This window comes from Phyllosticta capitalensis (genome assembly GCF_038381095.1).
Source record: "Phyllosticta capitalensis strain CBS 128856 chromosome Unknown BKA78scaffold_12, whole genome shotgun sequence".
Lineage (NCBI taxonomy): Eukaryota > Fungi > Ascomycota > Dothideomycetes > Botryosphaeriales > Phyllostictaceae > Phyllosticta > Phyllosticta capitalensis.
Genome location: NW_027117450.1, coordinates 305848 through 333797, shown reverse-complemented (window position 1 = coordinate 333797; position 27950 = coordinate 305848). Strand labels below are relative to the sequence as shown.

At 56.9% G+C, this 27950-nt stretch overlaps 14 protein-coding genes across 14 annotated transcripts; 7 read left to right on the top strand and 7 right to left on the bottom strand.

The window, feature by feature from the left end:
* Nucleotides 1–30: 30 nt before the first annotated feature.
* On the bottom strand, nt 31–3221 carry BKA78DRAFT_326286 (putative dipeptidyl-aminopeptidase B). Its single transcript, XM_066889425.1, has 2 exons — nt 434–3221; nt 31–361 (listed from the first exon to the last, which is right to left on the bottom strand). The coding sequence occupies exons 1-2, from the start codon at nt 3057–3059 to the stop codon at nt 261–263; spliced, it is 2727 nt and encodes a 908-aa protein (XP_066739041.1). The 5' UTR covers nt 3060–3221; the 3' UTR covers nt 31–260.
* A 487-nt stretch (nt 3222–3708) lies between these two features.
* Nucleotides 3709–4384, bottom strand: BKA78DRAFT_356996 (DNA-directed RNA polymerase II 19 kDa polypeptide; the record flags this gene model as incomplete). The annotated part of the gene is made up of 4 exons (XM_066892150.1): nt 3709–3730; nt 3784–3953; nt 4006–4086; nt 4136–4384. The coding sequence occupies 4 exons, from the start codon at nt 4382–4384 to the stop codon at nt 3709–3711; spliced, it is 522 nt and encodes a 173-aa protein (XP_066739040.1).
* A 580-nt stretch (nt 4385–4964) lies between these two features.
* BKA78DRAFT_49370 (uncharacterized protein) lies at nt 4965–5983 on the top strand. The gene is made up of 4 exons (XM_066893271.1): nt 4965–5088; nt 5145–5168; nt 5224–5283; nt 5339–5983. Exons 1-4 carry the CDS (start codon nt 5056–5058, stop codon nt 5816–5818), a joined length of 597 nt encoding a protein of 198 aa, XP_066739039.1. The 5' UTR covers nt 4965–5055; the 3' UTR covers nt 5819–5983.
* Nucleotides 5984–6396: 413 nt separating this feature from the next.
* On the top strand, nt 6397–8552 carry BKA78DRAFT_259003 (ATP synthase-like protein subunit alpha; the record flags this gene model as incomplete). Its single annotated transcript, XM_066885330.1, has 7 exons — nt 6397–6468; nt 6659–6825; nt 6910–6966; nt 7021–7141; nt 7200–7669; nt 7725–7862; nt 7910–8552. The coding sequence occupies 7 exons, from the start codon at nt 6397–6399 to the stop codon at nt 8550–8552; spliced, it is 1668 nt and encodes a 555-aa protein (XP_066739038.1).
* An 859-nt stretch (nt 8553–9411) lies between these two features.
* On the top strand, nt 9412–10470 carry BKA78DRAFT_299843 (uncharacterized protein; the record flags this gene model as incomplete). Its single annotated transcript, XM_066887119.1, has 2 exons — nt 9412–9982; nt 10034–10470. The coding sequence occupies 2 exons, from the start codon at nt 9412–9414 to the stop codon at nt 10468–10470; spliced, it is 1008 nt and encodes a 335-aa protein (XP_066739037.1).
* Nucleotides 10471–10918: 448 nt separating this feature from the next.
* BKA78DRAFT_49310 (Ribokinase-like protein) lies at nt 10919–12334 on the top strand. The gene is made up of 3 exons (XM_066893270.1): nt 10919–11153; nt 11205–11302; nt 11379–12334. Exons 1-3 carry the CDS (start codon nt 11072–11074, stop codon nt 12183–12185), a joined length of 987 nt encoding a protein of 328 aa, XP_066739036.1. The 5' UTR covers nt 10919–11071; the 3' UTR covers nt 12186–12334.
* Nucleotides 12335–12784: 450 nt separating this feature from the next.
* BKA78DRAFT_326274 (TAFII55 protein conserved region-domain-containing protein) lies at nt 12785–14287 on the bottom strand (the record flags this gene model as incomplete). Its single annotated transcript, XM_066889424.1, has 1 exon — nt 12785–14287. A coding segment is annotated over exon 1 (932 nt), but the record flags the coding sequence as incomplete, so codon positions are not given.
* A 168-nt stretch (nt 14288–14455) lies between these two features.
* On the top strand, nt 14456–15313 carry BKA78DRAFT_258724 (uncharacterized protein; the record flags this gene model as incomplete). The annotated part of the gene is made up of 2 exons (XM_066885305.1): nt 14456–14942; nt 15009–15313. The coding sequence occupies 2 exons, from the start codon at nt 14456–14458 to the stop codon at nt 15311–15313; spliced, it is 792 nt and encodes a 263-aa protein (XP_066739034.1).
* Nucleotides 15314–15898: 585 nt separating this feature from the next.
* Nucleotides 15899–16879, bottom strand: BKA78DRAFT_49303 (uncharacterized protein). Its single transcript, XM_066893269.1, has 2 exons — nt 16351–16879; nt 15899–16200 (listed from the first exon to the last, which is right to left on the bottom strand). The coding sequence occupies exons 1-2, from the start codon at nt 16752–16754 to the stop codon at nt 16095–16097; spliced, it is 510 nt and encodes a 169-aa protein (XP_066739033.1). The 5' UTR covers nt 16755–16879; the 3' UTR covers nt 15899–16094.
* Nucleotides 16880–17420: 541 nt separating this feature from the next.
* On the bottom strand, nt 17421–19356 carry BKA78DRAFT_49244 (uncharacterized protein). The gene is made up of 5 exons (XM_066893268.1): nt 18879–19356; nt 18473–18596; nt 18162–18419; nt 17729–18098; nt 17421–17665 (listed from the first exon to the last, which is right to left on the bottom strand). Exons 1-5 carry the CDS (start codon nt 18943–18945, stop codon nt 17606–17608), a joined length of 879 nt encoding a protein of 292 aa, XP_066739032.1. The 5' UTR covers nt 18946–19356; the 3' UTR covers nt 17421–17605.
* A 228-nt stretch (nt 19357–19584) lies between these two features.
* Nucleotides 19585–21114, bottom strand: BKA78DRAFT_356987 (uncharacterized protein; the record flags this gene model as incomplete). The annotated part of the gene is made up of 4 exons (XM_066892149.1): nt 19585–20159; nt 20220–20755; nt 20848–20992; nt 21045–21114. 4 exons carry the CDS (start codon nt 21112–21114, stop codon nt 19585–19587), a joined length of 1326 nt encoding a protein of 441 aa, XP_066739031.1.
* A 195-nt stretch (nt 21115–21309) lies between these two features.
* BKA78DRAFT_326253 (uncharacterized protein) lies at nt 21310–23724 on the bottom strand. Its single transcript, XM_066889423.1, has 6 exons — nt 23606–23724; nt 23524–23549; nt 22368–23471; nt 22060–22321; nt 21801–22009; nt 21310–21747 (listed from the first exon to the last, which is right to left on the bottom strand). The coding sequence occupies exons 1-6, from the start codon at nt 23619–23621 to the stop codon at nt 21721–21723; spliced, it is 1644 nt and encodes a 547-aa protein (XP_066739030.1). The 5' UTR covers nt 23622–23724; the 3' UTR covers nt 21310–21720.
* Nucleotides 23725–23851: 127 nt separating this feature from the next.
* Nucleotides 23852–25696, top strand: BKA78DRAFT_49205 (8-oxoguanine DNA glycosylase). Its single transcript, XM_066893267.1, has 3 exons — nt 23852–24271; nt 24323–25104; nt 25153–25696. Exons 1-3 carry the CDS (start codon nt 24177–24179, stop codon nt 25533–25535), a joined length of 1260 nt encoding a protein of 419 aa, XP_066739029.1. The 5' UTR covers nt 23852–24176; the 3' UTR covers nt 25536–25696.
* Nucleotides 25697–26051: 355 nt separating this feature from the next.
* On the top strand, nt 26052–27188 carry BKA78DRAFT_356984 (uncharacterized protein; the record flags this gene model as incomplete). The annotated part of the gene is made up of 1 exon (XM_066892148.1): nt 26052–27188. One exon carries the CDS (start codon nt 26052–26054, stop codon nt 27186–27188), a length of 1137 nt encoding a protein of 378 aa, XP_066739028.1.
* Nucleotides 27189–27950: the final 762 nt, after the last annotated feature.

The following is a 27950-nucleotide window of genomic DNA, read 5'->3' as shown; positions in this document are numbered from 1 at the left end:
GGCGGGGGCGCAAAGATCAAGAGCAGATGGTGGGTAATATGGGATAGAAAGTTCTCACGTCGTTGGTATAATGATATGATCGTACATGGCCTGACTTGGCTGTCCGCCTCTCCTCGCTTTCATCCACCTGCCATCCTAACAATGACCTCCCTCTTGTCCACAGCCGATACAACCAAGGAAAAAATAACGTCGACTCTCAGGGCATTCTACTTTCTCCGATGCCCTCCCTCTTGCTGTCGACAACACCGTTTGCGCACTCATCACCTGCGATGCGTGATGCCGTCGATTTCTTGCAAAGGTTTGGGATTGGCTGTCTTGAGCCATTCGCCGTTGAAGGCATTGATGAGCCAGTTGCTCAGCTCTGAGGGAGGAAAAAATGGTTAGCGAAACAAGTCGAGAAGACGAAGCAAGTGGAGAAGAAGAAAAGACTTACTATCGTAGACGATCCTGTTGGCATTGTGAAAGTAGATGCTGTGGTCGGAATCGGGGAAGACGTGGACATCGTAATTCTCGACGCGCGCCAGGTCGAGGCGATCCAGGAGGGCCAGGCTGTTCTGGAAGTGGACGTTGTCGTCGGCGACGCCGTGCATGACGAGGAAGCGGACGTTCTGGGCCAGCGCTGTGGCGTTGCGGATGGCGACGTGGTCGTAGCCCTTGGCGTTGTGCTGCGGCGTGTGCATGTAGCGCTCCGTGTAGATGCTGTCGTAGTACCGCCAGTCAGTCACGGGCGCCACGGCCATGCCGTACTTGAACGTCTCGCCCGCGTCCTGCTCCAGCGTCTTGAGCGTCATGAAGCCACCGTAGCTCCAGCCCCAGATGGCAATGCGGTTGGCGTCGACGTAGCTCTTCTCCCGGAACATCTTGGCGACGAGGATCTGGTCCGTCGATTCGTAGTGGCCGAGGTTGCCGCGCACGACGCAGCGACCTTTGCGGCCGATGAAGCCCGTCCCGCGTCCGTCCACGGTCACAACGATGTAGCCGAGTGCGGAGGCAACGTAGGCTTGGAAGTCGACCGAGAACTTCTTGGTGACTTGCTGGCTGCCAGGACCGTTGTAAAGGAAGAACAGAACGGGGTATTGCTTGTTGGAGTCAAAGTGAGGGGGCCGTCTCTCGACAATGTTCAGATCCAGGTCGTCGACCTTGAAGGTGGAGTAGACCATGAGTGGCAGCTCGTGCTTCCGTGCCATCTCTGCCAGTCTTGGGTTTTCTTCGACAACACTCGTGTAGGACGAGGAGGAACTGGGCGTACTGATGATCTTCTGCCACGGAATGTTCGGCCCCTGGTAGGAGACGAGCGCGTAGCCAGCGCCGGTGGAGAACTCGACGTCATGGTAGCCCTCCTTGCTGGTGTCCGTCAAAGCCTCAAAAGCGCCGCCTTCGAGATTGACACGATAGGCGTGGCGCTGAATAGAGCTCTCGCGCGTGGCAATGAAGTAGACGTAGTTTTTCTTGAGATCTACTGCAGATGGTCCGTCAACAACTTCCCAGTTGCCTTCGGTCAAAAGAACCGGCTTCGACGCATTCATGGGTGTAAAGTAGCCGAGGTGATCATAACCATTGTGAATGATCATGTCAATGTACCCATCGTACGGGCGTCCATTTTCGGGATCCGCAGGGATAAAAGTCGTCTTTTGGTTGACTTCAAACCATCCTCCGTCAAGTGCAGCAACATCTTCAGTACGCACAATGTTTCCTGTCCGAGTACGAACATCAACCAGACTGATTTTGAGGATATCGCTCTCGCGGTTGGTCTCGCGGATCAAGACCTGTTCATTCTTGGCCCAGACGACTTCTGTGATCAAGCGGTCGAGGTCGGGGAAATCTTTGGCAATCTTGACGGAGAAGACTTCGTTCTTCTGGACATCGTAAAACTGCAAGTTGACAATGGGATTCGGCGCTCCAGCCTTGGGGTACTTGATGTCGCGGACTTCAGGGTAATCTTCTTCACCCTCGTTTGGTTCCGTACCACTAGGCCTGGAGAAAAAGTATTGGACAGGATACGTCGGAACCATGGACTCGTCAGTGCGTAGAAAAGCAATGTAGTTGCCGTCCTGGGACCACCAGGTGGCAACGCGGCCAGAAAAGACTTCCTCCTCATACACCCAATCCGGCACACCATAGAAAAGATCGGGACCTCCGTCAGACGTGATTCTCGTGACAGTGGTAGTATCCAGCCGGCGCAGAAACATGTTGCTCTCTCTCGTAAAGACGATTGCGTCCGAGTTCGGAGACCATGTTGCAAGCTGTATCCTGCTGTCCGGAAATTGGGGGTCAAGAGCCTCGCCGGTTTGCGATTCCACGTCAAAAATGTAGTACTTTCCGTAGAAGGAATGTCTCCAGTTGTGCTCCCTGTTCGTCATGACGAGAACCTTTTTGAAATCCGCAGACGGCCACGTTTCCTGCGGCTGCACCCACCTCTCCCCGACGTAGAAGCCCGCATTCTTCATGAGGACCGTCGTGTGCTCAGAGGCCTCCTTTACCTCCCGATAGCGCACGTCTTCAGCAATCAAATAGCCCTTGTCATGCGAGCCGCCCTTTTCCAGCAGCAGCCCATCTTCGCCACTTGGCCCTGCGATCCATTCCAGCGAATGTTTTGTAGGGCTCCAGGACCCGCGAAGCACCTCTTCCAGCTTGACTTTGCGTCCCGAGCCTCTCGAGGTCGTAGCTGCCGGATCGTGCGGTTTGGTCGAAGCATGGTGGTAGGTGCCTTTGGAGATGAAGGCGAGCAATGCGAATGCCCAACCCGCTGCGCATATTATGCCCAGGATCCATAACCAGCGACGCAGCTTTTTGTCCGCGGGTCGCACGCCGCCGTAGTATCCATCTTCAATGTCAAACGCCTGTTCTCGCGAGGCGTTGTTGGGGCTGTTTGCGTCCGTGTACGGCTCGGAAGCGCGCGCCTTCGAGTACTCGCCGTTCAAGCCCTCGAGGACGAGCGAAGTGGTCGACGCGGTGCTCGTAGAGCCGCGCGGTTGGTCGTCGGATTCTCGCGGCGCGTCGGCGACTTCTTTTGTAAGTGGCTGCGTCTCCTCGTCGTTGAGGGGGTGCTCCTTGGGCATGGCGAGTCTCTCGGCGGTTGTTGTAGGTAAACGGTCGTGGGTGAGGTGGGCAACGACACTAGAATTAATTTAGCGCAGCCGCCATTAGGTAGTCTGCTGCTGGTTCGCCTGAGAATAATCAGGTCCTGGAATGTTTCCGCTCCGCAGCTGCATGCAAGATTGGTGGATTGCCCACCATCTACTAATAGTATCCGTTAAACACGAGTGCAGGCGTCCTCGGAACGACGCCAAGAGAACCCTTTATTGGCACGCCGAATTGACCGCTATTGATCACTACTTGCGGGCCGACCATCAATCGCTCATACAAGACACGTCAAAGGAGCAGAAAAACTTGTCGATCTGGCTTGTGTTCTATCAAATCGGCTGCTTCATGGTCCTCAGCCATGCATAGTCGCTTCGGACTCATGTCGGAAGGCCTCCCGCCTCCATTGTTTTGCATCATCATGTCTCCCCAAATGCAGAGCGCTCGTGCAGCTTTAACTGCTTTTTTCAGGGCGCTGGAACTTTTGGCCCTGTGGCAAATCTTCTGGTTTGAGGGCTCCGGCCCGTCCCATGTGCCATATAATGATACCCTCACGCTTGACCAAATCGGATCAGTGCTTGCGAGCTTCGCCTGTTCAACTAACCAACAGTAGGCATGCCCTCAGAATTACGCATTTTCCGTGAGAGGTCTGCATTTACAGCATGAGTATTGATCAGAGAGAGCGGATGATGTTCAACTTACCCAAGGTAGTCCTCCTTGATGGTTGCAATGGCGTACATGTTGCCCATCTCGGTGCGGAGACCCTTGACCTTGACCCGAACGTGCGTGCCCTTCTCAATGACCTGATCGGCATTGTTCGTCCACTGCGGAGGAGTAGCGTTGCCGTCGTACCTGATGTTGCTTGGGATCATCTGATTGGGGTCAGCGCCTGGGCCCCTCAGATCTCGAACCTCTAATACTTACGCTGGAGACAACGAAGCCATTGAGAGGGCCAATCTCCACAAAGAAGCCCGAATCGTGGACCGCAGTGACGATTCCATCCATCTATTTGGCGGTCAATGCCACAATCTCACAATGGCACCTTTGAACCTACAATCTCGCCCTTGAATGGTCGCCACACAATAGCCTTGAAGTGGACATTGTATTCGATGTAGCCAGTGCCAGGCATCACGCGCCCTTCCGACTTGTCTTGAGAGTCCATGACGCAGATGATGAAGTAGTTTTCAATCTGAATACCCTCGACATCTTGCTTTAACCGCTCCTCGATGTATTCGTGCACATTGGGACCCAAGAAGGATGGATGCAGGGTGATTGTGCGCTCCAGCTCGTGAAGGAAGAACATGTTGAAGGGTACGCGCGTAGCGTGGTAGGGCGCTTTGGCGACGAGGGTGCTTGAACGTCGATGGCGGAGCAGACGAAAGAGGAGGAGGGCGCGAAATCGTTGAATGTGGAGGGGCTTGCGGCGCACAGGCGGCGATGGTCGACCGAGGACCGCGGGGACTCAGGGCGGTCGAAATAGTAACAGGCGTGGTGGTCTAGAGGCGGAGCTGAACTGTAGACGGAGCTCTTCCCACGGGCATCTGGTCAAGGCCGACGACGCGCCTGCTGGGGCGGACGGGCGACTCGCACAGCCCGCAGTCGAACAAGGCCGCAGTGGAAACGACGGAACACGCGATGGCGGAGCAGCGCGTCTGGGCACGGGCGCGGCGGAACACGCAAGAGTCGAGTCGGCGAGAAAGACGTTGGTGTTGAGTTTGGATTGAGGAATATTTGCGCGGGCACATGTGACGGCACGGGGAGCTGCGGCTGGGGAAGAAGCCGACGGCTCCATGACGAACCTACGGCCGGGCCTTCAGTTGCCTGCAGCTTCCTCTTGACACTCCACCTCGGTCACCACACATAAACTTCCCCTTCCTCCGCCGCTGACCATTTATTGACCCTACCTGGACTGGGTTCCCTCTTCGCCGCCTCTCCCCATCCGTCCCAACAACTTGTCCAAGGCCCCACCTTACCATGGCTCTGAATCTTGAGAAGCAGCTCACCTTTGTACGCATCTCCCCACCAGTCCCAGTTGCGCATGCGACATGAGCTAACAGCAACAGTATGGGAGCTATCACCATAATCCAGTATGTCGACCTCGTGCTCAAAGCATTGTGCGCAAATTATTAACAGGCGAATCAGGTCAATATTGGAGTACACATCACTTGCGTCCCTCTTATCATGATGACGGCCTTCCTATTTGTGAGTTCCTGCTTGTCTTGAAGTTAGCTTGATCAAGTCTAACATGGCCTCACAGCTTGCCAATACCCCGGCCGTTGCCCTTCCAGAAGCCATTTCTGTTCCGAACCTCCCGCTTAATGCTGCCACCGGGTTCGCAGCCCTATATTCGTTTCTATACATTTTAATGGAGCCAGTAGCTGGAGGACTACTCACCCCGCTCCTCTTCGCGGGTACAGCCTGTGTGCAGCACTTGCTGGCCACATACGGTGCGACGGCCAACTGGTGGGCCGTAGGTCTTCACATTTTCTCGTGGGTTGCCCAATTCGTCGGCCACGGCAAGTTCGAGGGACGCGCTCCGGCTCTGCTCGACAACATTGTCCAGGCGCTATTCCTGGCTCCCCTGTTTGTGTGGCTGGAGGTTCTCTTCTACTTTGGCTACCGTCCCGAACTGAAGGGCAGGATCGACAGCGCCGTAGCGAAGAACCTGGAGAAGTTCAAGGAGGAACGGGAAAAGAAAGCAGCAACAAATGGCAAAGCCAACGGGAGCACCAAGTAGGTAATGCTGAGCAGAGGGGATTCTTTAGCATAGCTTGGATGGCGGGAAGCGCATTGTTTTTCGATGCTTTGAAAGTGGCATACGATGAGAACCGATCCAAATTGAAACCGACGCTAGTGGTCTTTTGGATGGCCCCCAGGTGTCAGTCGACAGTCAGCATGTTTGCACGCACTCGAGCGCAACCTGCATAAGCGCCGTTGCAGCCGGGTAAATGCTTTGCTCGTCCGAGGAGGAGAATAGGTAGAGTGGCCGAGAGCACAGCAGATGGGACTAGGAAGAAGAGCGGTCGAAAAAGCCGGACAGTGAAGAAGTAGTTACACTGTAATGATTTAGTTAAATAGGAAAAGTAGTTGTGGTTGTTGTCTCGGTCCCGTTGATGCCGATGACCGCAATGTTCGGACGCTTGGCGCTTTACTTAAGCGGACTAGCGGCAGTGCGAAGTTGAGAGGAGGCTCGGGTCCTTCGTCCTCTTCCACCAAGAGCTCCATCCCACCGAGCACCACTCTCCCCTCACCTCCCCCTGCTTCAATCTCAATTGATAGCAGTGCTATCGAACGAAGCTACCTGAGCAAGCAGCCATGTTCAGGAACGCCCTCAGACAGTCCACCCGCACCGTCGGGGCAATCTCTGCCGCTGGCAGAATTGCTTCGGTAAGTCCATCAATCCCATCGCCGCCACGTCTCTCTGCGCCATGCGTTATCGAACGAAGCTTCTTGGACCTTTCCTCTGTCCTTTCCGATCCAAGGGACCCCGAATTGGCGCTGTGGCCGCGACGCTGCAATGCGCTGGAGCTCTTCGCAGGAACCGAGCGCTGACGATTTTTCCGCGCAACCTCAATAGACCCGTACCACCCCCGCTCTCTTTAACGCTGCCTCCAACGGCCTCCGCAGCTATGCTTCCGACGCCAAGGCTGCTCCCACTGAGGTCTCCTCCATCCTCGAGCAGAGGATCCGCGGTGTGCAGGAGGAGGCTGGCCTCGCCGAGACCGGCCGCGTTCTTTCCGTCGGGTACGCTCCCTTGCCAACAACATCAATTTCGACGACGAATGCGCATTGGGAATCATCAGAGCTTGTCTGACACCTGGTTTACAGTGACGGTATTGCTCGCGTCCACGGCATGAGCAATGTCCAGGCCGAGGAGCTCGTCGAGTAAGTACCACCGCGTTTGGGACACGCGGCATCCATCAATTGACAGCTTTCCAGGTTCGCCTCCGGCGTCAAGGGCATGTGCATGAACCTCGAGGCCGGCCAGGTCGGTGTCGTGCTCTTCGGTTCTGACCGTCTCGTCAAGGAGGGTGAGACCGTCAAGCGTACGGGCGAGATTGTACGTTTCTGGAGCTCCAATGACGTATCTCAGCTCGCGAGACTAATTGTTTACACAGGTCGACGTTCCTGTCGGCCCTGAGCTTCTCGGCCGTGTTGTCGACGCTCTTGGAAACCCCATTGACGGCAAGGGCCCCATCAAGACCACCGAGAAGCGCCGTGCCCAGCTCAAGGCTCCCGGTATCCTTCCCCGTCGTTCCGTCAACCAGCCCGTCCAGACTGGTCTCAAGTCCGTCGACGCCATGGTTCCCATTGGCCGTGGTCAGCGTGAGTTGATCATTGGTGACCGTCAGACTGGTAAGACTGCCGTCGCTCTCGACGCCATGCTCAACCAGAAGAGGTGGAACACCACCAACGACGAGACCAAGAAGCTCTACTGCGTCTACGTCGCCGTTGGTCAGAAGCGTTCCACCGTCGCCCAGCTCGTCAAGACTCTTGAGGAGAACGACGCCATGAAGTACTCCGTCGTCGTTGCCGCCACCGCCTCCGAGGCCGCTCCCCTGCAGTACATTGCTCCCTTCACTGGATGGTACGTGATATGATGACTCCCTGAACATACGAACTCCCGCTGACGTACCTCGAAGTTCTATGGGGGAGTGGTTCCGTGACAACGGAAAGCACGCCGTCATCATCTACGATGACCTTTCCAAACAGGCCGTTGCCTACCGTCAAATGTCTCTGCTGCTCCGTCGTCCCCCCGGACGTGAGGCCTACCCCGGCGAGTAAGTGGATCCAGAGCGTTTGGAAAGGCTCCTTCTAATTTCTACAGCGTTTTCTACCTCCACTCTCGTCTTCTCGAGCGTGCCGCCAAGCTTAGCGACAAGCACGGCGGTGGTTCCCTGACTGCCCTTCCCATCATTGAGACCCAGGGTGGTGACGTGTCTGCCTACATTCCCACCAACGTCATTTCCATCACCGACGGCCAGATCTTCTTGGAGTCCGAGCTGTTCTACAAGGGTGTCCGCCCCGCCATCAACGTCGGTCTTTCCGTCTCGCGTGTCGGTTCCGCTGCCCAGCTCAAGGCCATGAAGCAAGTCGCTGGTTCGCTCAAGCTCTTCTTGGCCCAGTACCGTGAAGTTGCTGCCTTCGCCCAGTTCGGTTCCGACCTGGACGCTGCCACCAAGCAGACCCTCAACCGTGGTGAGCGTCTGACTGAGCTGCTCAAGCAGAAGCAGTACACTCCCATGGCCGTCAACGAGATGGTTCCCCTCATCTTCGCTGGTGTCAACGGTTTCCTCGACAACGTCCCCGTCAGCAAGATTCTCCAGTGGGAGGCCGACATTCTGTCCCACATGAAGACCAACGAGTCTGACCTGCTCGCCACCATTGACCGCGAGGGTGCTCTGAGCAAGGACCTCGAGAACAGGCTGAGGGATGTCATCAGGGAGTTCACCAAGAGCTTCGTCGCTTAAATGGAAGGCTCTAAAGGAGTACGTTCTAAGCACAAAAGTCCCACCGGTTAGAACGTCGCTGATGAAGGTGACGTTTTAGAGATGTATAATAGAGCATGGTGATTTCCAAATGGCTGCTCCTACGTAGGAAAGACCTCTAGTGCATTCTCGAGACCACCTCAAACCACATCCACTGCATCACCCATTTCCTTTGTCTCTGCTGTTGATACACCAGCTCTTAAGCACGTGGCGACGGGTCGGGTGGTACTAGCCAGTAGTTAAGCGCAATTTCGTTATTGTTCCCAAGCCCATTTCCTAGTCCGTGATGTCAAGTTGCTGTGCACGTCGTCAAGGTGGGGAAGAAGATGTTCAAGATTTCATACTCAAGTCATGCGGCTCTGCACAAGGTAAGAACCACAAAGGCAAGTTGTGCATGTTCAGGGAGTATCCGGGTGCCTCATCGCCTGAAGACTTGGGTGGTTGGATGCGGAGGTGGAAACCTACGAGGAGCATTCAAGCACCTCTACACTGCCTTAGAGTCGATATTTCTTTTATGGCCTACTGTTTCGTATTCCTGTTTGGGGAGTGGGTAGAACTCGCCAGGTCATTTAAGGGAAAGGTGAGCAAGTGACCCTAATCACTTGTTTATTCTAGATAAGGGCTAAAAGATTCACAGGCCGTTCATTCACTTCACTTTACAAGCTCGCTTAAATCGATGTGAATGCGTCGCTTGTTGTTTGTCCTGCCTTCGTCGACCGGCCAGAGTGCGCCTCCAACTCCAACTCCAAACCTCTCCTACACCACGCCGAGACTCCACACATTTCTTCACGCCGAGACTCCACACCATCACCCCGCCGAGAAGATTCTCAGCGACACGAAAATGTCTTCCAAGCCCGCTCCCATTCCCATGCCGCAGCCCACCTCGTGCCCCAACTTCGAGGAGCACTGCGCCAACCGCCAATCTGCTGCGACCGAGTACTATGACTTGTCCAACGAAGAGTCGCCCGAAGACCAGAAAGCGATCGAAGAGCAGCTGCGCGGGCAGCTCCACTCTGCCTCCAAGCTCATCCACCTCCTGCACATTGAAATCGATGACCGCCGCGAGATCAACGAGCTGGACATTGAGAAGATGTGGTTCCTCGCCGACGCCATCAAGGGCACCATGAAGAAGTATGACGACATGCTCATGTACTCCAACATTCTCGAGCAGTTCCTTGAGCGCCACCGCGAGCTGGCCAAGAAGCGCGAGCAGAAGGAGGCTAGCCAGACCAAGTGGCAGGCCCGTCGCCAGGCTGTTTTGGAGTTCTGCCATCTCACTTCGTTCGTCGCTGACGTCAAGAGGAAGATGGGCAAGGGCAAGGGCAAGGACGACGACGCTTACATGGAGGTGTCGGCCTTCGACAAGCACGAAGGTTGCTGCAAGGAGAACTCAGCTCGTGAGAAGAACGATGGTAAGAAGACTCCAGGTCACGACTACCATGATTCTAACAACTAGGCCTTAGGTCACGACAAGCACGACACTGTCAAGACCGACACTCGCGCCGACTCCGCCGTCTGCTGCTGCGATGGTCCTGACAAGCTGACCGACAACATCACCGAAGCGCCCAAGGAGCAGCAGTCCATCAACATCGACGTCGACGTCCCCCGCATCTCGCGCCACATCTCGCAGCCCCAGCTCTTCGATTCGGCCAAGCTCAAGCCCAAGCCCCTCATCCTCAAGGGCCCCATCCAGAAGCCTGTCCTCGACTTCAGCGGCAGCGGCGGCTCGGACGAGTACGACATTGCGCTGCAGGTCGTCAAGAAGAACTCCACCCACATCAACAACCAGCGCCGCGTCTTGGAGCGCAAGCTCGACGACCTCGTCTCGGGCAACTGGCGCGTCGGCTTCAGGAGCGACCTCAGGAAGCGCGGCGTCTTGCCCTTTTCTCCGACTCGTTGAGCCAATTCGATCGACCGACGACGTTTTGGGGGGGTTTTGAGCGAACGGACGCTGTTGGAAATACCGATCTTGTCCCGTCTGATTGTCATGGGAGGATTGAATCGCGGGCTTGATTAATGGAAAACGGTACTCACAATGGCGACCGGTTGGCTTGGTTCGGGCGTTTGGTTTAACCATTGTCCACCGGATTGATGTTGGGCGAAACCAATCAAGATGGACTCGCATGAGCTCGGAAAAGGCTCTTGATTCGCATAGTCATAGAATCAAAATCACATGCGCGTTGACATGAGGAAAACTCTTGTGAAGCTGGACTGATATGGTGTCGTGAACTTGTGAGGATGTTGAAGACGCCACACTGTGGCTTGCCTCATGCCCCGCCGCAGGCTATGACGTGGGTATTACCAGTCCGGAAGCTCCATCCATGCGACTTCCGCCTTCAACTTCAACTGTGCAACTTCAAGCTTGCGCCCTTTCCAAGCATCTTGTGCCCTTTCCAAGCATCTTGTGCTACCTTAACTACAGCATACGATCCGGATCCCCATCAATCTCCATTGACAATCAATCCCATTGCGTGCATTCAACTCGTAAAACAGCAACAACCATGGCGGCCGCCACATCAAGAAAGGAGCTCCTGTCGAAAGTGCAAAAGATGGTCCCTCCCATGCTCGAGAGCTTCCACAAAGGTGAGCTTGTCCCCTCTCCGTCATTGACACCCACACTGACAAGCTTTCAAGGCCAATTGGGGCGCGTGGCCGTCATCGGCGGCAGTGAAGACTACACCGGCGCACCCTACTTCTCGGCCATGGCATCAGCAAAGCTGGGCGCAGACATGGTACGTCGACACACAGTACCTCTCAGTAGCATTATCTGGAATCAAATATACTGACAAGCCGGCCGGCCCGCACCAGTCGCACGTCATCTGCGAGCCCGGCGCGGGCGCCGTCATCAAAACCTACTCGCCCAACCTGATGGTGCACCCGTACATGCGGCAATCGCACCACGCGTCGGCCAACGAAACGGCCTCCAGCGTCAGCGAACAAGTCATCTCGATGCTCTCACGGCTTCACGTCGTCGTCATCGGGCCGGGGCTCGGGCGCGACCAGCTGATGCAAGACACGTGCGCGGCGGTCATCAAGGAGGCGCGCGCGCGCAACATGCCCTTCGTGCTCGACGCCGACGGGCTGTACCTGGCGCAGACGCGGCCGGAGCTGGTGCAGGGCTGCACGGAGTGCATCCTGACGCCCAACGTGGTCGAGTTTGGGCGGCTGGCAAAGAGCAAGGGCATCGACGTGAGCAGCGGCGATCCGAGCAGGCTGTGCGAGAAGCTCGCCCACGCCTTCGGCGGCGTCTTGATTGTGCAAAAGGGCGCCTGTGACTACATCTCCAATGGCGACTTTACCCTCGTGGATGACGGCGAGGGCGGCTTGAAGAGGAGCGGTGGCCAGGGCGACACCCTGACGGGCAGTCTGGCGACGTTTTTGGCGTGGCGCAAGGCGTATTTGGACGGTATTTGGGACCACGAGGGTGACTTGAGCGCGAGCGAGCTGCTGGCCCTGGCGGCGTATGGTGGAAGTTCCATTACGAGAGAGGCCTCGCGGTTGGCGTTCAAGGAGAAGGGCAGGGCGTTGCAGGCCAGCGACCTGACTGAGCATGTCCACCAGGCCTTTTTGAACCTCATAGGCGAGCCCACTGGATCCAAGGCTGCAAAGATGTAGACTCTTGGTGGTTGGAAATGAATGATGAGACCTACGAAGTGTACATAGTAAAAGCGAAATTTGATCACAGTTCTGGATATTCACGACTAGTAGAAACAGGATAGAGGGTTAATAAGATTCAATCATTGATGCCGGGTTGCTCCTGAACCCTATAAGTCTCGAGTCCGAGCCATTCCCCCAACGCCGTGCCCATGTGAAGATGCTCGAAGAGCCTCCATCATTCGAAAAGGGTATACACCGCCGCTTCAAACCAACAGCCTTCCTTCCGCGCCCCGTCGTCACCATTAATCAACCTCGCTACTCATCGTCCTCGCCCAGACTGGCCTTCTTGAGCTCCAAATCGCTCTGCAGGCTCTTAACCTTGGCCATCAGGCGACCCTTGAGCAGCGGGTTGTTCTGGCGCTCCATCTGCTGCCTTGCGACGTCGACCTCGCGCTGGAGGTCGGCCACCTCCTCGCGGAGCTGCGCCCTCTCCTCCTGCGCCGCCAGCGCCGCCTCGTCGATTTCGTCCTCGTCGTCATCGTCGGCGTCCGATCCCGACGACGCCTCGTCGTGCTCCGTGTCGCCGCCTGCTGCCGACGCGCCTGGCGTCTCGGCCACGGGCGTGCTGGCTTCGGCAGCGTCGCCTCCGAGGGCTTGCGTAGCCACGACGTGGGCAGCGTCAATGTCGTTGGCCGTCGGCGGCGCCTCGACGCTAGCGACGGGCTCGTCTTCGGCTTCGAGCTGCTGCTCCATCAGAGCCGTTAGGGCGGCGGCGTCGACGTCGTCCTCGCCCTCGGCGTCGAAAAGGGCGCCGTACTCGTCCGCCAAGCCGCCGGATTGGTCGTGCTGCGCCAGCATCTCCTCCATCATGCTGGCCTCTTCTTCGGCCTCGTCTGGCTTGTTTGGGTCGACGAGCTCGTAGGTCGATTCGCCGCCGCCTTCTTTGGCTTGCTTGTCTGCTGCCAGCAGTCTTTCGAGTTCTTCTTCCACGGCGTCGATGACGTGGCGAGCCACACGCGGACGGAAGCGGCGCTTGCGTACGTAGTGCATGGGAGGCGTGAGACCGTGGGGGTATTGCCATGTCTTGTCATCAATGTCCTTGGGCAACGGCCTCTTTTTTGCGTCTTCTTCGCTGTCCACCTTTGCCCATACCAGCAGAAGCTGGCAAATGTCTGTAGTCTTGTACCACGCACCCTTGCGCTCCCAGCTCTTCATCCCCTCAACCACGCACGGCAAGTCGAGCAGCGACGCCGCGTAGTAACTTCCCCGTATTATGACGCAAGCCCTCCGCCCCTCCCTGTCGAAAAACCGAAACGAGACATCTGCGCCGCCTTCCTTGAGCGGGACGCCGACCTTCTTCTCGCTGATGGCTTTGGCGAGGTAGTCACAGTCCGGACCGGGCATCATGCGCAATATAAAGGCATGCTCAATGGCGGGGTCCTCCTCGGCTTCGTCGTCCTCGCTGTCGTAGCCGTATCCTGGCAACCGGGGCGGTGGCTTGCCCGCGTGCTTGACCTTGATTCTCGTGGGGATAGGAGTCTTTGGCTGCGTGTTGCGAATCTTGAAGGACATTTTGGTCGCGGCGGCGGCGGCAGCGCCCGTCTTGAGCGACAGCGCCGGCTTCGACTTCTTGGCCGAGCCCGCGGCGCCATCTTCTCCCTCTTCCTTTTTCCTCTTGCGAGACGCCGTAGGGCTTGTGGGCTTGATAGCAGCAGCGGGACCGGGCGCAGTGCCCTTTTCCTTGTCGGCCTTTTTGGTGTATTTGCGCTTCGGTTTGGCTGGTGGTTGGGATCCTGGAGGCTGCGGTGCTGATGGTGGATTCTCGCTGATGGGTGTGTTTTGCGCGGATTGACCTCCCCATTTGATCTTGATCTTGTTGCCGCCACCAGGCGTCTGCGCCGAGGGAGTTTGGACGGACGGCGATTGTGCTGAAGCTTCAGAGGTGCCAGACGGCGCAGGCCGGGGTCCCGAGTTGAGCTTTAGCTTCATGATGGTCGGTCGTGGGTTGTTGGGTGAAGACATGTCGAGGAGCTAAGCCGGCGATGGTGGAGATTTATGGAACAGTTTGGCGGAAGGCGCCATCGACAGGACGTGTTGGAGGGGAAAGATGTGGTTCAGGACCACGGGTGACGTTCAAAACAGCGCCAAGCTTGATGCGCGTTGGGGAGCGGGAGCTTTGCTTCGTGCGTCTAGTCGGAACTCCAAACCACACCGATTTCTCACCACCTCCGCTACCCTTACCCGTGCAATCCCAGCATGATCCGTCGATAATCTCTCACACTGCCATCATGTCTGCTCAAGAGCTCCACGCCGCCTTGCTTCGCCCCGCCATCCTCCACATCCTACGCGCCGCCGGCTACCACAGCGCGCGGCCCTCGGTCGTTGACGCCGTCTCCGACATAGCAGCACGGTATATGCTATTGCTGGCACAACGCACCGCCTACCATGCATGGAGCAACAACAATGATGCGGCACCGACCGTGACCGACGTACGCATGGCCATGGCCGACGCCGGCCTGCTGATCCCGTCCATGACTGGCGCCGAAGAGGCATGGAAAGAAGTGCTGCGGAAGCCCTTGTCCGAATATCCGGAGCGCAATGGCATGCGTATGAAGGAAGCGCGGCGACGGGACCTCGAAGACACGGCCGATGTGCGCGAATTCATCGACTGGGTCATGGGGCCCGCGAACAAGGAAATCATGAGAATAGCGGGTTTGGACACGGCATTGGATGTGGCCGCAGGTGCCAGCACATCTCGAGAGGACTACTTGACCGGTGAGTGACTGCACATCTTGGTCTCATCCTCGAGGTCTCGTCCGAATGCTAACGAGGCGACATCAGCGCTTAAGAAGAAGCACAGCAAGACTGGCGAAGAGTCGCGCTTCCAAGGCACCGTGCTCGGCATCCCGGCAGAAGACAGACACGTACGCATTGAAGGCGGGCCCGAGTCGCTGCACGAGTGGATCAAGCAGACGTCGGACAAGGCCGCCGCCAGAGCCGAATCGTCAGCGGCAGCAAACGGCAATGGAAACAGCAAGAACGGCGCGAAACAAACGACGCCCGAACAGACGCCTCCTCCTGCGCCTCCGCTCGTCAAGAGCGAAGAAGACGATGCTATCATGGATACCGTCATGGACACGTCCTGAGCCACTCGGCCATTGTACACGCCCTTATACACCACATTCAACTCTTCTCTTCGAAGCTTTTGAGCTTCGTTCTGGGGCCAGAACACAAGAAGCACATGCGTCCAATAGGTGGCAACACATCTTCTGCCAACAACCCCCATCAGAAGTCCGTCTTTGAAAGCAGTGCTTTCAACAGCGGCATTCCCTTCTCGGCGATCGAACTTTGCCAAGAGCGAGAACGGTACACCGACTTGGGAGACAGCCATTGCCACGTCTGCATGTCTGTACCGCCGCCTTTGAAAGGCTGCTCGCACATTGCTTCCGTCGAGAAACATGCTGCCTCCTCGTTGGGAAAGGGATTGGCAACTTTCTGGGACGAGAAGTGAGGCGGACATGGAATTGTACAGCATTAAAGGATTGTATCATAGCAGGGAGGCTACACCGTACCTGACCTGCAGCGGGATCACTGCACGGCGAAAGAGCAGCAGGTAGCACTGGGAGGAGGCAGTCGGATAACACTGAATCGTGCTGTGCGGTGGCATCATTGGCACATCGAATCCATCATATCCGATGGTCTCTGGACGAAATCAGGCTACCATCATATTAATCCCGTTTCTCGTCTGGGCTGGGGTGATTTTTGTTTCTCGTCCTCTCTTTTCTCCATCTTCACAAGTTCATCGCTTCCATCCTCGTGGCCAACCATTTACACCCCAACCCAATCGCCAACCATGATTCCATCAGCTGGGATCCGATCGAGTGTCGAGATATTACTCCCGACTGGGGCACTCAGCCTCTTGTCGAACTAAGTGGCATGTCCTCCCGTTTGGCCCAAGGCACCGTCAACATCAACCCCACGCGCGCGCTCCTCCTTGACGGCCTCGCGCAGCGGCGCCTGCTCTGCTTTCTTCCTGCAGCATGTGTGTCGCATCAGCATTCGCTCATTCTCTCCTCTGCTAGTTCCCGCACTGGCATTCCCGCTCTGCACTCCACCATTCGCAAAACAGAAGAGAAGACGAGAAAAGAAGGAGAGCGAATATGGGGAAAGAAAGGAACCTCACCTCTCCAAATCACTCTCCATGCTCAACCCGCCCCCCGCGCCCTGCGCCCCCGTCTTGCCGCCGCCTTGCCCGCCCGCCATGACGGCGTCGGCAACCGCGCCCTCGCCCGGCGGCGCCATCTGCTCGTCGGCGTCGACGTCGTCGCGCTGCTTCTGTTGTCCAGGCTTTCTCTCCTCAACGTCGGCGTCGGCGCTGGTGCCATGGACGCCGCGGCCGAGGGCGCTGGGGACGCCGTCGTCACCGCCCGAGGAGGCAGAAGGCGCTGTGCGGTGAGCTGTCGTGGGGGCGTTCGCGGAAGCCGTGGTTGACGACGTAGAGGCAGATTCGGCCGGGTTGCGCTCGACGGGGTTGGATGGCTGGGCGTACGCGGCCGAGGTGGGAGGTTGCTGTTGTTGCTGTGACATTGTGGAGGTAGGTGGTTTTCGGGTTGGGTGGTGGGTTCAGTCGAGTCGGATTGTGAGGTGCGTAGATGGTGGTTGTTGATTGATCAAGTTGTTGGCAGTTGAGTGTATGCGTAAATAGTAGGTGGGCAGTAGTGGTCGGAGTGAGATGGTTCTGGGTCGTCGACCGTATGTTATGGCGACTCCTTGGCTTCAATGCTCCTCTGCAGTCGAAAGTGTAGAAGAGGAGCTTGACTTTGTGTGGACAAGGGGTCTAGAGTTTGGTGAGGTGTGATGGTCGGGAGACGTATTGACGCAAAGTTTGAAAAGGTTGGAGAAGTTGAACTTGCAATGGTCGAGTGAGGAGTCCAGGAATCTGAGAAAAGAGAAAATGTACCATGAGGTGACGAGATGATGTTGCAAGTGGGCTGCTGGGTGGCTGCCCTAGAGGACAGGCAATGACGTAGGCGGGCCGCGCCCTGTCACCACACCCAGGCGCTTCCATTAAACACTGATCTGATCTTATCAATCGCCGCAACCACAAGAATCAGACCCTCTAGGAGTAGTCGTGCTGCTTTGACATGTTGATCAAGGCTTTTGTCTCGAATTGCGTATCCCCCAGTTTACCAGCAAACTTACTGCAGTGAATCAAGCACAACCGTCTCATCAGCCAGACTTTGTTTGTTCACTGAACGAGTTCTTTTTGTCTAGCAAAGAAGATGCCTCAAAAGCAGTAGCAGCAGCAGATTAGGTGGTAGCCCATCCATGCCCAAGACGACTGATCCCAAAGAAAAGGAAGAAAACTGAAATGACGATTGATGATCCGCAAAACGCCGTCCCTTGCAACACAAATTTTCTTTCCAAAGAGTTCCACTCTACTTGATGCGCTCCAGGCGAGCACGGTTCATGGCAATCTGGTCGTCGACCTTGTCCGTCTGCAAATGAAAAAAGTCAGCAATCCGAAGGACCATTGGAGATTCGTGGGGGTTGAGACTAACCTTCTCCGTGATCCTGGAAATGTGGTTGTTTTGCTCGTCAACCTCCTTGCCCATGGCACCGGCGAGGCCCTTCAAGCGGCCGGCGGCGCCGTGGAGCGCGTCCAAGTTGGAGTCAATCTCGTTCTCCATCTCGTCGTCCTCCGAGTCGGCCTCGAACTGGTACTTTGAGCGCTCGGCCAGGTTGCCCTTGCCACCGGCACCGCCTCCGCCACGCAGCTCGCGCTGGTACTGCTGCTGCCGCTGGCCTGACTGGTAGGCAGCAGCGCGGGTGGCGTCGCGCTCGTCGCGCTCGCGGCGGTGCGTCTCCATGATGGCCTCGTCGCGCTGGTTGCGGCGCTTGGTCGCCGTAAAGGGGTTGGAGACGTGCATGCTGCGCCACTTTTGTTAGTCGTGTGTGGCCGACAAGGCTCTTGCCACGGTGGATGGTACGTACGCAAACATGGACTTGTTGAGCGTCTTGAGCTCGCGAGCCTTTTCCTCGGCAAGCCTGTTCTGGTTCGCCGAAAGATCGAGGTTGCGCTCCGTGTTGTGGATGCGCTCGCCCTGAGCCCCCAGACGACCAAGCGTGTCTCGTCCAGTCTCCTCGGCCTGGGCAGCAAGGCGCAGAGCGTTCCTCGTCGAAGAAACATCCTGCTGTTTCATGAACCTGATTTGTTGCTTGGTGGACTGAATGTCCTCCTCTTCCTCCTCCCTAAATGCTTGTCAGCAATTGTCCCGTTTGTCGCTGCATCTATCCCAACTCACTCAGCTGTCAGCTTGCGCTCAGCATAGCTTCCGTAGCCACCGTCTTCACCGCCGAAACCGCCTACGCCAGAGACGCCGCTCTGCTGGGCCGGAGGTGGTGGTGCCTGCTGGCTCCTCTGAGCCGCATTTCCAAACAGCTCTTGTCTTCCAGTGTCGTCGGCGGAGCCCATGCCGCCGTAGCCACCAGCTCTGCCAGAGCTAGGCCCTGCGTTTCCGCCGCCGAACCTGTCCTGGCCGTATGCTCCAGCGCCGCCATACGCGGCGCCGTTGCTGCCATAACCGCCAGGGGGAACAGGGGTCTTTTCGGCACGTTGCTGAGGAGTTGGACCGCCACTGTATGGCGGGGGAGCCTGCTGAGCGTAGGGATTCGAGGGCGCGGGCGACGAGCTGTTGGACTTGCGGTTGCCGAAAAGGGCCTTGCGGTTGGAGTCCTCGCCGGCGGCTTCTTTGTCCTTTTTGCTAAAGAGACCCATGGCGGGCGATCAATGTGTGGGAAGTGGGTAGCGGGAGGGTTGTGGGGGTGGTGGTTGGTGCTGCGAAAGGCACCAGCGACGGACGGGAGGCGGAGGGGTGTAGTTAGGTGTTCGTGGTCCCTTTCTTTGGCGTCGGGTGGCTGTGGGCGATGACGACCTAGATGTTCAAAGGTAAAGGGGAGGAGAGGAAGAGACGGCTCTAGGACAAAATACGGATACGTGAGGCAGTGCAGGTCTCACTCAGTCTTAGTCTCCTGTGTGGTGCTAGCCCCCTCTCCCTTCTCCCCTCTCAGCCCGGGCGCCAATGCCAATGCCAACGGGCATCCAAACGGACGGGAGCCCGCCCAAGTCGGCGTCTTCCGCCGCCGCGGCCCGTCTTGGCCGCCTAGTTTATGCGCTCGCTGCAGGTCCTCGTGAGCCTCAGATTATCATCATTGCCTTAATATCATAACGGTCGCTTAGGCACGAGGGACCAATCCATCTTATCTGTTTGGCTCGGCACAGTATCATCTACATGGCGTTGCACTATACATGGCGTCTAACTCACTCTACTTCTCCACCACTTCACGCCAAACACTGGTCCAACAAGATGCAACGCGATGGGGGTATACGTAGGAATCCACAAAGACCGCTTTGCTCCTAAACCGTCCCGCCCGACGCCTGCAAATTGTACAGCGCTCGGTCATTCCATGTGCGCTCGTCCTCCTCCGTCGGCGGCTCCTCGTCCAACGCAGCATGCTCCTCCGCGGTGAAGATCTCGTTCCCCTCCACCACTGGAAACGGCGTCAAGATGCGCCCAATGTCTCCCCACCACACCTCGCCAAACTTGCGATACCAGTCGACCGTGGTCTTCAATCCTTCGTCAAAGCTGGTCTTCTGCCGCCATCCCAGTTGTGCGAGCTTCGTGCCGTCGGTCGCGTAGCGATGGTCGTTGAATGGCCGGTCTGCCGTGTGCTCGACCCATGCAGAGGCCTCGCGCGGAGTGGAGCAGGGAAGACCGAAGAGCTTGAGAAGCCGGTCGCATAAGTCCAGGTTCGAAATCTCGTCCCGAGAAGCAACGTTGTATATTTGGCCGATGGCACCCTTGTGGAAAATCGTATCAATCGCATCCGCAACATCTCCCGCGTAGAGGTACCGGCGCGTCGGCGAGCCGTCTCCGTGGAGCAAAAGCTTGCGGCCTCGGTGCAGTAGCATGGCGAATTTGGGAATAATCTCTGTCGCAGAGGGGCTATTAGCAACCATGTGGCATCACTCCCCATAAAAGACAGACGTACTTTCTGGGAACTGGTGCGGCCCGTAGACGTTGTTTGACCGCACAATTATGACGGGTAGTTTGAAGCTCTTGTAGTATGCGTTGACCATCATTTCGGCCGCCGCCTTGCTGGCCGAGTAGGGATTGGTGGGAGCCAAGAGACTGCTCTCAATCAGGTCGTCCTTGTCGGAAGCTACTTCGCCATACACCTCATCGGTCGAAATGTGTATAAATCGCCGAATGCCATGCGCTTTGGCGCTCTCGAGCAAAACATGGGTGCCGTAGACATTGGTGTTGGTAAACTGGTACGAGTTTCCGAAACTCAAGTCGACGTGTGACTGGGCCGCGAAGTGGAAGATGGTGTCGATGTCGTGCGTGCGAAGGCAGTGCATGACGTCCGCTGGGGACGTGATGTCACCCTGCACAAACGTAAAGTTGGGGCAGCCATCCAGAATCCGAGTGTTGTTGAGCGACGCGCAGTAGTCGAGCTTGTCAAACGAATAGACGTGATAGTGTCCCGGATACGTCAAGACGAGATGGCGAACAAACCAACATGCGCTGTTGCAGTCGTTAGCCGTGCAGAGGTCGCGGGGGAGCGAGCGCATCGCTCCACTCCCCGGATCCACAGTCGCGTGGTCAAGTCTACGCACATGAAGCCCGCTCCTCCAGTGACCATGATATTCCGGGCATCAGGGAGCGGCTCGAACTCGGTCGAGCCCTTGAGGACCGGCGTTTTTGTCCATATTGCCGCATCGACGTAGGTTCGGGGGTTGAGGACCGTTGAGCTTCGGCGACCTGCTCCACGGTGAGTGTCACGCACGGAGAAATATGCGACGGCAATACTCACGAGAGCGCCTGGAAACGGCTGGCGGGGCCAGTTCGTCGGGGACGGGAATGTTGTTGGCTTTGGTAGCCATTATACAGGCGGTGCGGGCTGGAGACGCACGTTGTCCTGCCGAGGGAACAGATTCCGCGGTGAGATCATGCTAGGAGTCGCATCGGACGTGAGCAAAAGGGCGCATAATAAGACCCAGAGGTCGCAAGACACACCCGCGGCGTCTTGAGGTCAGACAAAGCCGCAAAAGGCGCGTCCAGTAAGCGAGATGTCGTATGGCCAACCACCACCCAATCCGCCCCACCCCTCCGCCACGTCCTCTCCTTCAACGCCATATCGTCACGCAAAGGACAAATGCGTTGCGGGGCCATGTGCACATCTTGATCTGGATCAATTAACCCATGTTTCGGCTATTATGAGAGCCACGTTGATCTGGTCCTGGCGCTACTTTGTTGGTTATTTGCTCGCTACAACTCTCATCTCTCGCCGCCTTGCTATTCGCTCCTCACCCGAATGCTTTTTGAATACTCCGCTAACCAAGCCGCAAGTGTTGACTGCCACAACTAGAAAGCCCTGGTTTTGACCTTGTCGCCCTGTCCAGGCCCGTCCTCAACCGGACCTCCTTACCAACCTCCGCAACTGGAACCACCAACCACGGCTGGACGGCACATCATGGTCCCTGTTCCGTCTACCAAGCGTCGACGTCAAAGTACTCCTGCGATCATGTTAGTAAATTTCAAATCATGAAGTCTAAATATCAAAACAAACCTCGCTAAAGAAAGTGACCACGACGGTGCGGTCCGCAAACTTCCTGCCAGCCAAAGCACGAAGTGCCTTCTGTGCCGACTCGGGGGTGTCGTATTTGATGTAAATCTTGCCAACACCCTTCTCCTCCTTGCCATGGAGTGGCCTCGGGACCTTGAGCTCGACGACTTTGCCGTACTTCTCACATTCCTCCTTGACATCCTCGCAGATTTCTGTTTGGTCAGTCTCGGGCTCTGCTTTCCTAGAAATGGATTGTGCTCACCATCGTACTCGTCCCTGTCCATCAATTCTTCCGCCGTGACCATGTTGAGGAGCATCAGAACTCTGCCCTGCTCAGCATCTGCCGAAGAAGTACCAGCGAGCATTGACATGGCGCTGACGCCCATCTCCAATCCAGAAGCTTGCTGGAGCCCGACACATGCCTTTTGGACCTTGATGTATTGGTCACTAATCTGCATGTTGTTCAAGCCTTCGACAGCAATGTCGGTGGCCGCAGGGTCGAGATATTCGCAAAAGGCAATGCCCTATTCAAGTTAGTAAACCCTACCGTACGCAGGCAGAGTTTCTTACCCTCGACTGGTCAGTTTCACTGTCCTTAACCATGGAAAATGCCTTGAGCTCTCCGAAAGAGCCGAGCAACTCCTGCGCTTGCTCTTCCATGAGAGCTGTGGGGAGGTTGGTGACCACGATCTTTTGCGGGCTGTCCTTGACCTTGTTGGAGATGACGCCTTCCTGGTGGTCCTCGTCGTCGGCTTGTGCGGGAACAATGTAGTCCTTGGGACGACGGATAACGAGGCCGGATGATGCACCATTGCTGGATCCGTTGGTCGCGCTGTCTGCCTCCATCGAAATGCCGTCAAACGCCAAAGCTGTTGTCGCATCCTCGGGGGTCTTGAATTCCAATAGAGCAAAAGAACGGTCCTTGGAAATTTGTGCCGAGGTGCAAGGATCCGGGCTTGAGATGACGTTGAGATGGTTGAGCTGGAGGTTGAAGAAATCTTGAATGGCTTCGTCATTGACGTGAGGGGGGAAGCTGTAGACGAAGAGGCGCTTAGACTGGCGGGCGTTGGAGGCCTTCAAGGCGGAGGAGTTGGCAGAGCCAGCAGGCTGGTTCATGAAGGCCTGCAGACGGCTGGGGTCCATGGGCTGCTGGCGAGGAGCTCCAGGCAATGGGAACATGCCAGAGAGCTTGGCCTGCTCAGCAGTGACATTTTCGTAACCCGGCGGCTTGATGTCCCACTGCGTCATGCGTCTTTTGCGATCCAAAACCGACACGATGTTGGTCAAGTCGGGAGTGGGCTCCCTCTTCTTGGGAGGTGGAGAAGCACTCCTCTTCCTGCCACGGCCGCCCATGTCATCGCCTCTGTCCCGGTCCCTTCTGCCACGTCCACCACGATCGTCAAACAGGTCGCGGTCCCGGCGCGGTGGCCTATCGTCGTCGTCGCCGCCTCTTCTGTCCCGCCTGGAGCCACGATCTCTGTCCCATCCCCGCTCACCACGGTCACGGTCGTCACGGTGCCTGTCTCTGCCGCTGTAGCGCTCCTCGCGTTCGCGTTCCCGGTAGTCGCGGCTCGAAGAGTAAGTGTCTACCTCATAGTCGCGCCTGGAGCGGTGGCCTGGAGACCTCGAGCGGCGACGGTCGCGGCGGCGCTCATCTCGATCACCGCGGGAGGACTAGCATTATGTCAGTAGAGTCGCTCGGCAAAGGTGCGGGATTGGACCTTACATAGTAGTCGCGCGAGCGGCCGCCGTCTGAAAAGCTGCTGTTGGTGAGCTGTTTGAGGAGGGCGGGAGGGAGAAGTACAGACCTCTGTCACCATTCATTTTGAACGATACAGCGCAAGCCAATTGTGCAGGAGAAGGTGCGCGGCTGTGCGTGTCGCCGAGATGGTGAAGTGCTGGTGCGCGGGAGCGTTCGATACTGGAAGAGCAGAGTCGCGGAAGCTTGCCAACACGCAGAGGTCCGTCCTCCTGCCCGCCGCGCGCTAACCTTGTTCGACCATGGCGATGGAAACTTTCGCTGCCCGTAGCCCGCACGTCGCCAAGAAGACGCGCTCGAGTCAACCCATCGCGAGACTTTGCATCTGACCGAACCGGCAACTTTTGACAAGGTCATTTCATGCTTATTCCTGGCTATACTCGAAAAGTTTATACATCGACTTCACGCAACGCGTCCAACGGCCCCGCGGGCACCCAAAACGCGTCCAAGTGGCGTCGCGTCTGCATTTAGTCTCGGGCGGAGACTGAACATCCAACCCGTCTTTTGCTCCTCTGATTCCTCACCTCTTCTTCAACAAAGACTGCTTGATCCTGTGTTGACAAACTCATCCTGCTTCTATTTCTGACCTTGTGAATCTGTCCCCTGCTCCCGTCTCCAGAATGGGCAACCTCCGCATCACAGAATGGCGAAAACTGCCAATCAGCTTGACGGAACTGTGCATTAACACCACTTTGCGCTGCGGGCAATCTTTCAGGTCAAACTTCTTCCCAAAAACCGCTTGTCAATGTGCTGACCTTCACCCCAGGTGGCGCAAATCCGGCGAAGACGAATGGTCTTGCACTCTCCACGGCCGTATCCTCTCTCTCCGCCAAGATGACAAATTCCTCCACTACCGCGCGATATTCCCCTCCAAGCCCAATCGTCTTCTCCTCACGCCGCCTCCTTCTGCTACGCCGTCCGCGGCCGAGTCCCCCAGTCCGGAAGCCGACGACACGCTGGCTCTCATCGAGCACTACTTTAACCTGAAGCCGAACCTTGGCCAACTTTACGAAGACTGGGCAACTGCAGATGCAAACTTCAAGAAAAAAGCCCCTAAATTCACGGGGGTGCGAATATTGAAGCAAGACGCGTGGGAAGCGCTCGTGGGGTTCATCTGCAGCAGCAACAACAATATTGCGCGCATTTCGCAAATGGTGGAGAAGCTATGCACAAACTACGGGCCTCTGATAGGACACATTGGCCAAACGCCATACCACGACTTTCCTTCCGCGTCGGCCTTGACAGACTCCAAGGTCGAACAGCACTTGAGGCAGCTCGGGTTTGGATATCGGGCCAAGTACTTGTACCAGACAGCACTCATGGTCGAGGAGAAGGGCGAAGGATGGCTCGACGGCTTGAGAAACCCAGAGAGTCCTGTTCTGGGCGCCGAGCCTTGTTCCGGTGGAGAATTCACAGATGGTGGAAGGGAGGGATACAGGACCGCCCATGAGGAGCTCCTCGCCCTTCAAGGCGTCGGGCCAAAGGTTGCCGATTGCGTTTGTCTGATGGGACTTGGCTGGGGAGAAGCCGTGCCCGTGGATACTCATGGTAAAGTCTTTGCTAAGCTTTAGTAGCAGGCTCGGCTGACTCGAACAGTTTGGCAAATTGCCCAAAGGGACTACAAGTTTGGCAAGGGTAAGCACAGCAGCCTGACAAAAGCTACGTACGACGCCGTAGCAAACAAATTCCGCAGCTTGTGGGGGAAAGAGGCTGGCTGGGCGCACTCGGTGTTGTTCACGGCTGATCTCAAGACCTTCTCGGAACGGCTGGTTGCTAAAGTCGAGGTCAAGTCCGAGAAGGTTGAGGTCAAGTCTGAGGAGGTTGAGGTCAAAGTTGAGCATGACGACGTCCCTCTCATCCCAAAGATTGAGGAAACGACTGTGAGTAAAGAGTTGAAACGAGAGGCGGACGATGAACGCATAGCCCGTGAACTTCAAAGCAGGTTGACGAAGAGGGTCACGAGAAGTAGAGCGCGATAGGCGCATTTCAATTGATTGTAGACCCTGATGAGCCTTGGTGTTTTACGGTACGCTACGGAAAGAATAGAGTCTGCAACCCAGGGTGGGAATGGAAACATGTTTCGGTTAGGCAGGCTGAGAGAGTCGCCGGGATGCTGTCGTGGCTGTCAGCTGCTCCAACCCAAGGACCTGGCCAGCCTCCAGCCTCCAGCCCCCCAGCCATTCTGTAAACATCACCACCACCACCTCGCCATCTCTACCAAACCTACAATATTCCAGCCGGCGCCGAGTCGCCTCTTCGTACCACCTACGATCCTCACACCAAACGCCTCGAAAACCCGACGATTCGAGCGGCGCGCAGCCTCACAGCCTGTCGACCCATTACGTCACCTCACCTCGTTTGACCTCGAGGTCTCGGACCGCCGCGACGACCGCTCGTCTGCTCCAAACATTTCGATCTGCGCACCCTGTGCAAGTTGATACAGCTCTGGTACGAGAAACTAGGCGAATCCACGGGCTCATTGCTCTCGAGTCATCATGTCGAGCTCGGCGCAACCAAAGGCGCTCCCCCGCTACTTTCGCAACGACCAGCCTCTCACCAAGAGAGATGCATTCAAGCAGCTGTCTGCTTCGCTCGATCGCCTGGTCAACACATACCCACCGGATAAGATTCCTTCTGGCGGCGGCCTGTACTATGGCCCAATCAGCGTGTCGTTCCTCTTCTTCCGCCTTCAACAGCTCTATCCAGAGCTGCTAGTCGGCGACCATCCACTCGGCACTTGGTCCGCAGCCTACTTGGAGATGGCCCAAAAGGCCATGAAGGAGTACCCCGGACCTAGCGTCAGCAAATGTGGCGTCAGCGACGACATCATGTGCCTCCTCGCACTTGGCGCAGCATCCGCAAAAGATGCAGACATGGCCAAATCTCTGTGCGACTATGCTGCCATTGCAATCGATGAGGAGGCTGGTAACGAGTGGCTGTACGGCCGCGCGGGGTACCTGTACCTCTTGCGCCTGGTGAGGGCGTCCTTTGAAGATGACGAAGAGACGACGATCATGATTGACGATGCTGCGGATGAGGTCATTGAGGCCATCATGGACTCTCCTCGACCGTGGAAATGGCACGGAAAGGCATATCTTGGGGCGGTCCATGGGACCATTGGCATCATCACGCAAATCGTCCTCACCGATCCCGGCATGGCGCCCAAGCTGGAGGCCGACCTTGGTGCCATACTCAGCTACCAGTACGAGAGCGGCAACTGGCCATCTTCGATCCCGCCTGGCAAGGACCGACTCGTGCAGTTTTGTCACGGGGCGACGGGCGTGGTCGCGTCGCTCCAGTCGATCCGCCAGTATTTCCCAAAGATGCAAGAGCGCATAGACCGGGCCATCAGAAAGGGCCAGGAGTGCATACTGGAGCGCGGTCTCTTGACAAAAGAACCGTGCTTGTGCCACGGCATCTCGGGCAACGCGCTCGCGCTCGACGACCCCCATTTTGAGCATTTCCTCACGTTTACGACGGGACATGAAATCAAACAAATGGACAAGGAGAACATGATGGAGCGCAGCGATGACCCTTCGGCGCTGTGGTGCGGCGAGGCCGGGAGGGCATGGACATGGGCGGTGGCCGACAAGCACCTGGAGAAGCGGTTCCTGGGATACAACGACATTTGAGCAGGCTGGGGGCTTTTTTGCGACTTTGCGAAACTGGACGGCTTTTTCCACCCTTTACGACTGAATGACGGTTACGAGATTATGAAATTGGAACCCGGGGAATTGGCGCGTAGGGTTTCGGTAAGGGTCATTTGCTGGGGAGTCGACGGCAGCGGCACATGTGGACCTGAAACCGTGGGACGCTGCGGTATTCAAGTCATGCATTGGATTTGAGGGTGCAGCAGCAGCAGCAGTGGAACTAGAGAGGCTAGCATGAATCAATAGTTTGGTCTATTCCGTGCTGTGACTACGTTGTTGAGGGGGGCATTGACTGCGCGGGCGGTTGAGGCTGAGACGCGACGGGAGGCGTCGGCCATGACGGAGGCAGTTCGCGGGTAGATGCAGGAGACGAGTAGCACAGGATGGGAGCACGCCGGCGCGTCTTGGTGTTGACGATGGAGGCGGCACGGCGGCTGCCACGCTCCCGAGCACGCAGAGAGAAGCAAGGAGGCGGGATGAAGCCTCGAGCGCGCAGTCCAAAAGTCCAAACACACGGAGAGGAGAGAGGGTAGGTTCGCGAGAGATTGCATCCCACATGCACCTCGGAGTGGTGTCGTCTGCGAGTGATTGTGCTGAGGAAGCCAACGGATCCCCGACTTGACGGGGAGCCACGTCGATTATCTACTAGCAGCACCCTAGCCGTGATGGTTAGCCCCTTGCAGGTTTCCCGTTGTGTACCTGTGCGAGAGACGACGAGAGACTGGCACTTGGACGTGGCGCGAG

Bases quoted from the DNA above. Each gene is read 5' to 3' on its own strand.
- BKA78DRAFT_326286 (XM_066889425.1), bottom strand. From the start codon at position 3,059: ATGCCCAAGGAGCACCCCCTCAACGACGAGGAGACGCAGCCACTTACA. The intron at 362-433 runs GTAAGTCTTTTC...TTCCTCCCTCAG, and splicing joins CAACAGGATCGTCTACGATA to AGCTGAGCAACTGGCTCATC.
- BKA78DRAFT_49205 (XM_066893267.1), top strand. From the start codon at position 24,177: ATGGGCAACCTCCGCATCACAGAATGGCGAAAACTGCCAATCAGCTTG. The intron at 24,272-24,322 runs GTCAAACTTCTT...CCTTCACCCCAG, and splicing joins CGCTGCGGGCAATCTTTCAG to GTGGCGCAAATCCGGCGAAG. The intron at 25,105-25,152 runs GTAAAGTCTTTG...TGACTCGAACAG, and splicing joins CGTGCCCGTGGATACTCATG to TTTGGCAAATTGCCCAAAGG.
- BKA78DRAFT_49370 (XM_066893271.1), top strand. From the start codon at position 5,056: ATGGCTCTGAATCTTGAGAAGCAGCTCACCTTT. The intron at 5,089-5,144 runs GTACGCATCTCC...TAACAGCAACAG, and splicing joins TTGAGAAGCAGCTCACCTTT to TATGGGAGCTATCACCATAA. The intron at 5,169-5,223 runs GTATGTCGACCT...CAGGCGAATCAG, and splicing joins GGAGCTATCACCATAATCCA to GTCAATATTGGAGTACACAT.
- BKA78DRAFT_49310 (XM_066893270.1), top strand. From the start codon at position 11,072: ATGGCGGCCGCCACATCAAGAAAGGAGCTCCTGTCGAAAGTGCAAAAG. The intron at 11,154-11,204 runs GTGAGCTTGTCC...CAAGCTTTCAAG, and splicing joins GCTCGAGAGCTTCCACAAAG to GCCAATTGGGGCGCGTGGCC. The intron at 11,303-11,378 runs GTACGTCGACAC...GGCCCGCACCAG, and splicing joins CAAAGCTGGGCGCAGACATG to TCGCACGTCATCTGCGAGCC.
- BKA78DRAFT_49244 (XM_066893268.1), bottom strand. From the start codon at position 18,945: ATGGGTCTCTTTAGCAAAAAGGACAAAGAAGCCGCCGGCGAGGACTCC. The intron at 18,597-18,878 runs GCAACCGCAAGT...TGTTTGGAAATG, and splicing joins CAACCGCAAGGCCCTTTTCG to CGGCTCAGAGGAGCCAGCAG. The intron at 17,666-17,728 runs GTTAGTCTCAAC...TTTCATTTGCAG, and splicing joins TTTCCAGGATCACGGAGAAG to ACGGACAAGGTCGACGACCA.
- BKA78DRAFT_326253 (XM_066889423.1), bottom strand. The intron at 22,322-22,367 runs GTAAGAAACTCT...TAACTTGAATAG, and splicing joins GTGAAACTGACCAGTCGAGG to GGCATTGCCTTTTGCGAATA. The intron at 22,010-22,059 runs GTGAGCACAATC...CTGACCAAACAG, and splicing joins GGACAGGGACGAGTACGATG to AAATCTGCGAGGATGTCAAG.
- BKA78DRAFT_49303 (XM_066893269.1), bottom strand. From the start codon at position 16,754: ATGTCACAGCAACAACAGCAACCTCCCACCTCGGCCGCGTACGCCCAG. The intron at 16,201-16,350 runs GTGAGGTTCCTT...CACATGCTGCAG, and splicing joins ATGGAGAGTGATTTGGAGAG to GAAGAAAGCAGAGCAGGCGC.